Below are 10,470 nucleotides of genomic sequence, written 5' to 3'. Positions count from 1 at the left end.
ACTGCTTAATCTGCCATAAATCATGAGGTTTTTGTAATTACCTTGGTCTACATTGTATGATACACAATGCTCATTGTTTTAAAATAATACGTACTGAAACAATGTACGCATGTAAAGGTGCATTGAAATAATACAAAGCATCTTCAGCAGTTTACCATTTTCAATAACCAAATAAAGCCAAAACCAAAATTGCCTTAAGCAGATTCCAGTCACCAGCACAGCACCCAAACACTGCCAGACCGAGGCAGCAGAGCGACTGTCAGTGTGCACTGTAATGAATTACCCTTGTCTCAGCAGCAGCTGTTGAGGAGCTCACAGACCTCAAGTCCAGCCTTCTGAAGGTGACAGACGAAGCATCACACTGACATCTAGTGGATCATGTTCTGGGACTCTCTGTAACACTCTTCTCAGACTGCAAGCAGAGGGCACTGTGTATGTAGATGCATGAGCTAGACAGCCATTACAAGCCCTGTTCACCATTTTGTGACGTTTCATAAATCTAGAAGATGATCTCTTAGAATGCATCTGCTATTTTTGACTCATGTTGTAAAACAGCCTGCAAGTGCACATACATACATATATACACACACTTTTTTCTCCAATCTGCATGGATTGCTTTTTGATAATTAGAACAACTTATAAGGCTACTCAATTTAATCATTCCAGTTTCATTCACAGCCAAATTGAGCTGTTAAAAAAAAAAACAGCAAATGGTTATTTAAATAACAAAAATGTTAATGTTAATTAAAATATAACATAAAAGCTGGTCTAAAATATATTTTATATTTTAAAGTGAAGTGACGTGTGGCCGAGTAAGAAATCAATCAGCACAGTATACTTAAAAACTGTCTGAGACAGTGGCTTTATTTAGACATATGATATAGAGAAATGTAGCAGCATCTCGTTTAAAAACAAACCTATAAAAAGCGAATGGTCAAATTTGGTTACAAACACACAGGAGGCGACCAGTGGAAAATCTTAAATATAAAATCCGAGTCCTAGCTTCTAAAGCTGGTGATTTCTCTGGTCCTTTCTGGCAGTGGAGACTCGAGTCCCCATGACAACCTGTCAGGATATTGCTGGTCCAAATGGCAACCTGAGCCCCAGAAACCCATGCCCATATTTGTCTGGGGATCTCTGTGGTCATCCTTCCATCTGCTCCAGTCCCACCCTCTTTTAGCAGCAATCAGAGCCAGTAACAGCTCTGGGATTTTGGCAGGTAGTCTGCATTAACTAAAAAATAAAAACACCAAACCTTTGGACCATTAAAACAAAAAATATCTCATGTCTTTCAAGTCTCACATGGGGAGAAAAAAATTAAGCATAAGAGATTTTTGGTCTTTTGAGTCTTATACTGATGGTTGGGTTTGTCCTGTAATGCCATTGATTTGCCGATTTTCCATTTAAACTCATCTGTCAGGGCATGCATAATGAAGTCAGGAGTCTGTGCTCTCCGGCTTCTCACTGCTGGGTGGTGGTGTGAGCACTCCAGAGGGAACAGGAGACCTCTGACTGCTCTCAATGTCCACTAGCTGATAGGAGTTCACCCTTCCCTGAGAAATAAGAAAAGAAACAAGAAAACTTTAGGCTAGAGGAAGTGAAAGAAACAAATGTTGTGGCTGGGGCAAATTTATGCAAAATTCTGTAGTGAGAACAAGACAGACGCTACTGTTTAAGCCCAATTTTCATTTGTACGTGAACACACACACACACAAATTATGTATATATATACATATAATATTCAGATTGAAGTGAACTGGCCTGAAATTAAAACCCAATTTAAGACAAACTAGACAAAGTAGTTCCAAAAGTAAACTCACCAGCCATTCCATGTAAGGCACGTGGGTCTGGATATTGTGCATATCATCTGCTGCTATTCCTTTGAATGTCTTGAGGGATGAGCTGCCTGCTTCACGGATTGACATGGCGAAAGGGACCATCCATCTCACACACTCCTCCAAGTCACACCACTTCAGCCCTGAACCAAATAAATCAGAGGTCACTTCCAACCACTTCAGCCAATTTTGGGATATACAAACTCAAATATACAGGTCCTTCTCAAAAAATTAGCATATTGTGAAAAAGTTCATTATTTTCCATAATGTAATGATAAAAATTAAACTTTCATATATTTTAGATTCATTGCACACCAACTGAAATATTTCAGGTCTTTTATTGTTTTAATACTGATGATTTTGGCATACAGCTCATGAAAACCCAAAATTCCTATCTCAAAAAATTAGCATATCATGAAAAGGTTCTCTAAACGAGCTATTAACCTAATCATCTGAATCAACTAATTAACTCTAAACACCTGCAAAAGATTCCTGAGGCACCTCAGTGGGAAGTCTGTGGGAAGGAAAAAGTGTGGCAAAAAACACTGTACAACGAGAAGAGGTGACCGGACCCTGAGAAAGACTGTGGAGAAGGACCGATTCCAGACCTTGGGGGACCTGCGGAAGCGGTGGACTGAGTCTGGAGTAGAAACATCCAGAGCCACCGTGCACAGCCGTGTGCTTTTGAACCAGAAACAGCGGCAGAAGCACCTGACCTGGGCTACAGAGAAGCAGTGGTCCAAAGTACTTTTTTCGGATGAAAGCAAATTTTGCATGTCATTCGGAAATCAAGGTGCCAGAGTCTGGAGGAAGACTGGGGAAAAGGAAATGCCAAAGTGCCTGAAGTCCAGTGTCAAGTACCCACAGTCAGTGATGGTCTGGGGGGCCATGTCAGCTGCCTGTGTTGGTCCACTGTGTTTTATCAAGGGCAGGGTCAATGCAGCTAGCTATCAGGAGATTTTGGAGCACTTCATGCTTCCATCTGCTGAAAAGCTTTATGGAGATGAAGATTTTGTTTTTCAGCACGACCTGGAACCTGCTCACAGTGCCAAAACCACTGGTAAATGGTTTACGGACCATGGTATTACTGTGCTCAATTGGCCTGCCAACTCTCCTGACCTGAACCCCATAGAGAATCTGTGGGATATTGTGAAGAGAAAGTTGAGAGACGCAAGACCCAACACTCTGGATGAGCTTAAGGCCGCTGTCGAAGTATCCTGGGCCTCCATAACACCTCAGCAGTGCCACAGGCTGATTGCCTCCATGCCACGCCGCATTGAAGCAGTCATTTCTGCAAAAGGATTCCTGACCAAGTATTGAGTGCATAACTGAACATAATTATTTGAAGGTCGACTTTTTTTGTATTAAAAACACTTTTCTTTTATTGGTCGGATGAAATATGCTAATTTTTTGAGGTTTTCATGAGCTGTATGCCAAAATCATCAGTATTAAAACAATAAAAGACCTGAAATATTTCAGTTGGTGTGCAATGAATCTAATATATGAAAGTTTAATTTTTATCATTACATTATGGAAAATAATGAACTTTTTCACAATATGCTAATTTTTTGAGAAGGACCTGTATAGAGCTGTTGAGAAGAAATTCACACGAGAGTTGTTAAAATCATACCTGAAACTTTCATCACTAGCTCTAGAGAAGAGAAGTGGAAGAGCGCGGAAGCTGCAAGAAGGCTGTAAGAGAACTCCAGACTTCTTACATCCAGTATGCACAGATCCAAGAGCTAAACAAAAAGTCAAAGCCACAGTAAGTACACCATAAGAGAAGTTCGTTTTCTTTTATTGAGTAGTTAAATAAGTAGTTAAATGATATGATTTCACATCTCACGCTGCTTGGACTTTTTTTTTTTACTATTATTATAAACATGGTAACATTTTTGCTGTAGATTCACAATGTTTAACCTTCAAGCCCTTTGAAGAAAAACTAACAAAAGACTAAGACTTTCAGTGTGTACTTCACAAGTTTTGAATATGTTCCTCATTCCAACTCTGGTAAAGTAACAGTAACTTGTACTGAAATATGTCCAGAGTTAAATTATTAAAAAAAAAAAAAAAAAAAAAAAAAAATTGTTGTTAAAAGGCCATTTTGCCCAAAAATGAGAATTGTATCATTTTCTCACCCTCATTTCATTTCAACACTGTATGACGAATATCCTCTTCCACTCAAGTAACCCAAGTCTGTGGCATCCATTGTATGGACACACTAAGACATTTCTCAAAACATCTTTCATGTTCCACATTAATCAGTCAGTCATACATACAGGTTTGAAATGACATGAGGGTGAGTATATGACTTTTTTTTTGACTAAGCCTTTAAAGCACATTTTCAGAGACTGGCTTTGTAGGGTGCATTCATATACTGGAAGTAGCTTTGAAAGTCAGTAGCCTCATGTAAAACAGGAGTGTGTGTATTGGAAACCAGAACCGTTTCAGGCTTTCACATTGAATTTGAGGGACACGACATGTGCAGAATATAACTTTAAATGAATCACAGCCTTTTGCGGTAAATATAGTCACACACCAAATTGAGATTTTAACGTGATTAATTCCTCTGTCTTACTTCTGCAATCTGCACAAATGTAGCCTGTGGGTACTGGGCCATGAGAACTTCAGCAGTCTCCTTCAGATAGGCCATCTGCATGTAGATGTTGAGCCAAGCCACTGGGGTTAAAGGACTCAAACTCCAATTCAACTCCTGAAGAACAACAAATGGAGTAAAAAGTAGTCCAATACATCATACAAGCAGCAGGGCTACATGTTTAGGCTGAAATGAAATGATCATATTAAGATAATATACCTTCATGATGATAATTTCCATGCTAAGAATGTCATCCTCTGTGCAGGCCCCATCAGAAACATAAGCAAACTGATGCACTTTAGGAGGGTAAATTTCCTTTGAAAAATAAAAAACAACAACTTACATTTAAAGTGCACAACATTCTGACAAATGCTACACTTTTCTTAAAATGAAAATTACACTGAAAGGATATTACAATCCCTCTCAAAAGTTCAGGCTGAAATAAAAGGGCATCTACAAGTAAAACTTACCTCCATTTTGGCAGCGATGAAGAGACAGGAGATGCCTATAAGCTGTAGTGTTGTTTTGAGAACATTCTCTTGAGTGGCCATGAAACGATCAAAGTAATCCTGACCCAAGTAAAACGTTTCTCTGTGTAACTTGTACACCTCACAAACCTGAAGGAAAAAAAAAAAAAAAAAAAAAGCAAATGTCAATGAGTGTGAAATCACCATACAACATTTCTGTACTCATTAATAAAATAAAAACCATCCATTTCCAGAAAACTTCAACATTTATGTCTATGCTAGGGTATGTGTACAGTGATGTAACAAAATAAAAATGCGGCACATTCTTTGTACTGCAGTTTTTGATTATGTAAATGAGAGAAGAAGTGCTTCGACTTCTGAATGCAAAATATTTTACCAAAACATATTTTAGTCAGAATTATTGTACATTATGATGCTTTTGTTCAATGAAGTTTGGGAAACTTAGCAGTGCCTTGCTTGTTGTTGGGACCAGCCTTTATGCATACGGTAATACTTATGTGAATTTCTAACATTTACCAATAAAAGATACAATGGTATGATGCAAGTCATGCGTTGAGGAAAACGGGTCTCAAATGCAAGATGCTTCTGATAGGAGGGCAACCATGTGAAAAGCATCTGACAGGATTTCAGTATGAATACATGTACCATTAAACCCCTATTGTGACAAATCTCACCATCGGCATATTAAATGTTTCAAATAGCACGATATTTTATTCTTGAAAATAAACGGATGACAAAAAAACAACAAACTACTACAGACGGTGACAACAAAAGACAGCCGTGCCAACAAGCACTTGTGTGGGGGTTAAGATACACACACAACTTTACACATACAAAGATTTTTAGTCAGTTTCTGGACAAGAATGAAATGTTCTTGTCCACATGTTGATCAGGGATGCCATCAAAACTGAAGTTTCCCTTGGGATGTACTTGTAGTTAGTTTTTAATTATAAAAAAGGCTGTTACCCAAGTTCTCAGGTTTTGTAAACAATCTGAGGTTTAGTCCCCACCCCTCTTAATGAGATTAGATTAAGACGTGTGAATGGGTCAACAACGATTACAAACCTCTATTAGCCAATCCAGCAGAATCGCTCTCATTTTGGGTTGAAGATTTGGATGTCTCTCCATAACATGTGTATCTCGCAGGTAGAGTTTGTCTTTTCTAAGCAGGTTGTTCCACACGTCATCTTTGCTTGCCCAGCTATGTGAAAATTACAAAATTTAAAGTTTAAACAACTGATATGATGGAAAAAAGCAACATATCGTCTAAATCAATAAATATAATTCCAAATATGTTTGGCTGAAGATCAGTGCTTTGATGTGTTGACACTTCTCTAGAATGTTGACTTTTGCATGTAATACAATGCATATCAGATAAGATTCATCAACACTGCATCACAGATTCTTGTCAGAAAAGATATTCTACTGGCAAATATTTAGACATGTCGGTCTAAGGTGGCTAAAAGTTTGATAATCCATAAATATCTCACCAGAGGGCCGGCAGAGGGGTAGAGCGCGTGGGAGTGATGAAAATGTTTTCTGAGGCATACTGTGCGAATCCCACACTGCCAACAGCAACCGGTTCCTCAACTTCATCAGGTGTGGGGATCCGCCTGCATGGGCTTGTGTAACCTGTGTCGGGATTCCAGCAGGCCTGAGCAAGAGGACAAGAGGAGAGAAGAACAAAAAAAAAGGTAAGTGCTCTAACGGATATAAACAAATACAACAGCTCACCCTCTGCAACAAGGACAGGCTTCAAAGGCTTTTTGAAAAGGACCTTCCATGACACAAAACAGCTTACTATGCAACCTCAAGCCATGACATTAACCCTAATCACTCACAATACAAAGGTGGCATAGGCAGCAAAGATGACTATTATACAGGGCTGTAACCAACATAGACATTTCATAAACTAGACGCGGCTCTGATGATAAAAGCTACATTTTAAACTGGTCAAACTTCATGTTTTTGAACATATAGGTCGAATCATTTCTGCAATTCATGTAATTAATCACTAATATCAGTAAACGAGTGCACATTTTTGAATTTAAATATTTATCTGACTACTAAAACATTAATAATAATCTTATTTTACTGTTCTTTTCTTCTTTCATTCTCTTAATTCCATTTAACTTAAAAAAAAAAAAAAGACATTACAACTCTCCAAGAAAAGACATTGTTCAAAACACTTTTATGGCCTTAATATTAGGTTCAACATCTATGTATACATTTACCACAAATAAAGTTGAATGATTTCAGTACATTTTAGACCATAAGCGTCATTATTCATCACTTTGCGATCTACATTAGAGACTAAAATAAAAGTGGGAATGAGTTTAAGGCCACTGATATGCCATGCCTTGTGAGGCCTAAGGATACACACAGTCATGACTCATCCATACCTGGGATGCACATGGTTTCTTTCTTGTCATCTCACTGATCTCTTCATCTGGATCTTGTAAATGCTGTGAATTCAAAACCAAAACAGTCAGAGACATAATCTCTCATCGACGTTTTTAGTATAAGAAGATGGAAAAAAAACACGTTTCCTTACAATAGCCACGTCTGCTTTTCTCTTCCTGGGACGCACCGAAATAGTTTTAGGAGCTTCATCTGTAGTGTTAAACTGCTCTGTTCGTAGCCTGCATCGAAAAGTGATAGGGTTAACGTTACATTTCCACATTGGTCTGAAACTCTGTGCAAGTGACTATCAGGCTAACTCGCAGCTGCAACTTTTCCATGCACACCGATGGTCAAAACTGCCTTAAAAAGACACGAAACCGAACTTACACTTTCTTGCTTGGCATGATATCCTCGCGTGTGGCCTTCTTGTGTGTCGAGAGCCTAAAATATAAAAGTGTTACTTTATAAAAATGTCCGATTTGTGGCGTTTAATCCCAACCCCCCTTCCTCATGTAAGTCTTCACAAAGCGCTTTGGGCGCGGGGAAGTAGAGCTGGGCACAATGTTCAAGAGGTCAAAACTACACGAAAAACACAACTGATCGCTTCAAAACCACAGATATATGCACTTCACACTCTATATTTTCAAAGCAACCCCAATGCATGCCCATATTTCTTACGTTTTTACTAAAACTACACGTTTGCTTTGCCCTACCCAAGGGAGCCAGAAAATGGCCGAGCCAATCATTATTCCTCATTTCACTGAACCCGCTTTCTCAACAGCTTAAAGTAAGAAATCAAAGTCTCTGCAAACCGATATTCCCAAATTTACTTCCCCGAACACTTTTAATGCATCTTACAAGTTTAATGTTACTTTTACCGATCTTTAACATTAACCCCGCGGTTGTGCAATGCACGTACCTTATTGTGATGCTCTCAGAAAATGCCTTCTGTCCACGGATGTCCTCGAATGCAAAAGTTAGGATGGTGTTACACAAGGCATTATTTAGTAAAACTGCTCCAATACTTTGTAAGCAGGCGACATATGGCTAAGCTGTGATGTGTTCCGCAGTCCGCTCGATCTGAGCTGGCGCCAGTAATTTTGCGCCTTGTCTTTTAACCCGCCAGCAGTCGTTAAAAGGGGCCGTCAACGCGGGTCATTTAAAATCCCCGCTCTGCTATAACGGCAGCGAAGACCTGCGATCGGTGCCTCTGGGGTATTGTCACCAGCAAAGAGCGAGCACGCGAAATCTCGACGTTATACTTCAATTATTTAATGTAAATAGAACAAAGTTTAGAAAACATGAACATTTTGCCGGCAAAATGAGGCGTGTGTTTGGTGACGTCACGCGGGAGGCGGTATTGCGGTAGCGGAAGTACGTCGAGCACATGGCTAGCAGGCTCAAGAAGTAAACAATCCGAGTGTTTGGGTTAAAAAGTTGGATTTTCTCACGCTATTATGTTAGTGATGTATAAAACGCAGTGTTGTGGCTGTGCTGGGTTGGCCGTTTGAGATGTCAAGGGCTGTCAAGGTGGTATAGCACTTTTTTCTGGTCCAGTTGCTGCTGTTGGGTTACGCAGGCAAATCAGTTTGACTATATTGACTGGCGCCCCCTCAGAAATGCACTGTATACTACAGTCATGTCCAAAAGTTTTGGCAGTGACATAAATTTAGTGTTTTGCAAAGTTTGCTGCTTCAGTTTTTGTAGTTGTTTTTCCGCATGTTTCTATGGTGTACTGAAAAACAATGATAAGCATATAATAAGTTTTAAACGCTTTTATTGCCAAAAGGTATAGTGAGTGAATATTTCCAATGTTGACACTTGTTTTCATAACCTCTGCAGTTCGCTCTGGCATGCTGGATATTAGCTTCTGGGCCAAATCCTGACTGATGGCGATCCATTCTTGCCTTATTAGTTCTCGGAGTTGATCACAGTTTGTGGGCTTCTGCTTGTCCACTCGCCTTTTGAGGACTGACCACAGGTTCTCTATGGGATTGACATCCGGGGAGTTGCCTGGTCATGGATCCAAAATTTCTGTGTATTGATCTTCAAGCAACTTTTTTATCACTCTTGCTTTGTGACATGGTGCTCCATCACACTGGAAAATGCACAAAATTGCTCATGGATCGTTGGAAGAAGTCACTCTTGCAGGATGTTTTGATATCATTCTTTATTCATGGCAGTGTTTTTGGGCAGAATTATGAGAGACCCAACTCCCTTGGTTGAAAAGCAACCCCACACATAGATGGTCTCAGGATGCTTCTCTGTTGGCACAACACAGAACTCATGGTAATATTCACCTTTTCTTCTCCGAACAATCAATTTTCCAGATGTCCCAAAAAGTCGGAATGGAGCTTCATCAGAGAAATAACTTTGCACCAGTTTTCTGCTGTCCAATGCTTGTACTTCCTGCAGAATTTCAGTCTGTCCTTGATGTTTTTCTTGGAGAGAAGTGCTTCTTTGCTGCTCTTCTTGACACCAGGCCGTTGTCCAAAGTCTTGGCCTCACTGTGCGTGCAGATGCTCTCACACCAACCTGCTGCCATTCCTGAGCAAGCTCTGCACTGCTGGTGACTCGATTCTGTAGCTGACTCCTCAGGAGGAGATGGTCCTGGTGCTGGACACTCTGGGACGTCCTGAAGACTTATTCACTGCAGTTAAACCTCTCTCCTTGAAGTTCTTGATGATCTGGTAAATAGTTCTTTCAGGTGCAATATTCTTCATAGCAATTTTCTTGCATGTGAGACCATTTTGATGCAAAGTGATGATGGCTGCACATGTTTCTTTGGAGGTAACCATTGCTAACAAGAACACAATGATTGGAAGCACTTCTTCCCTCCTTTTATAGCAATCAGTCTGCTTTTGCAATCTATTTAGGATGATAGTGATTAACCTGACTAGTACTCATTCACACTTTCATGTGTGCTGCTGATATGATTAGTCAATTAATGTTAGCTGGTCACTTTGTGTTAGGATCAAAAAACAGTGAAATTTGTTTTTGTTTTTTTGTGAAAAGTTAGAGTTTTTTTGGCCAATGAAGCTTTTAGCAATTATTTAAAATGCATCTGATCACTCTACACAATAATCTAGAAACAAAATGAATGAACAACACAAAAGCTTAAGCAGCAAACTTTGCAAAACACAAAACT

General features: G+C 39.5%; 1 protein-coding gene across 1 annotated transcript; it reads right to left on the bottom strand.

Moving 5' to 3' along the window:
- Positions 1-835: 835 nt before the first annotated feature.
- On the bottom strand, positions 836-8,613 carry LOC109082359 (G1/S-specific cyclin-E1). Its single transcript, XM_042755480.1, has 12 exons — positions 8,242-8,613; positions 7,710-7,763; positions 7,474-7,561; positions 7,322-7,384; positions 6,410-6,573; positions 5,985-6,120; positions 4,902-5,048; positions 4,651-4,746; positions 4,414-4,548; positions 3,466-3,577; positions 1,821-1,978; positions 836-1,553 (listed from the first exon to the last, which is right to left on the bottom strand). The coding sequence occupies exons 2-12, from the start codon at positions 7,724-7,726 to the stop codon at positions 1,437-1,439; spliced, it is 1,233 nt and encodes a 410-aa protein (XP_042611414.1). The 5' UTR covers positions 7,727-7,763; positions 8,242-8,613; the 3' UTR covers positions 836-1,436.
- Between the last annotated feature and the right edge of the window lie 1,857 nt (positions 8,614-10,470).

The sequence above is a fragment of the Cyprinus carpio genome, unplaced genomic scaffold, assembly GCF_018340385.1.
Source record: "Cyprinus carpio isolate SPL01 unplaced genomic scaffold, ASM1834038v1 S000006709, whole genome shotgun sequence".
Taxonomy (NCBI): domain Eukaryota; kingdom Metazoa; phylum Chordata; class Actinopteri; order Cypriniformes; family Cyprinidae; genus Cyprinus; species Cyprinus carpio.
The sequence above is the reverse complement of the archived record's forward strand: the minus strand, read 5'-3'. Positions and strand labels throughout refer to the sequence as shown.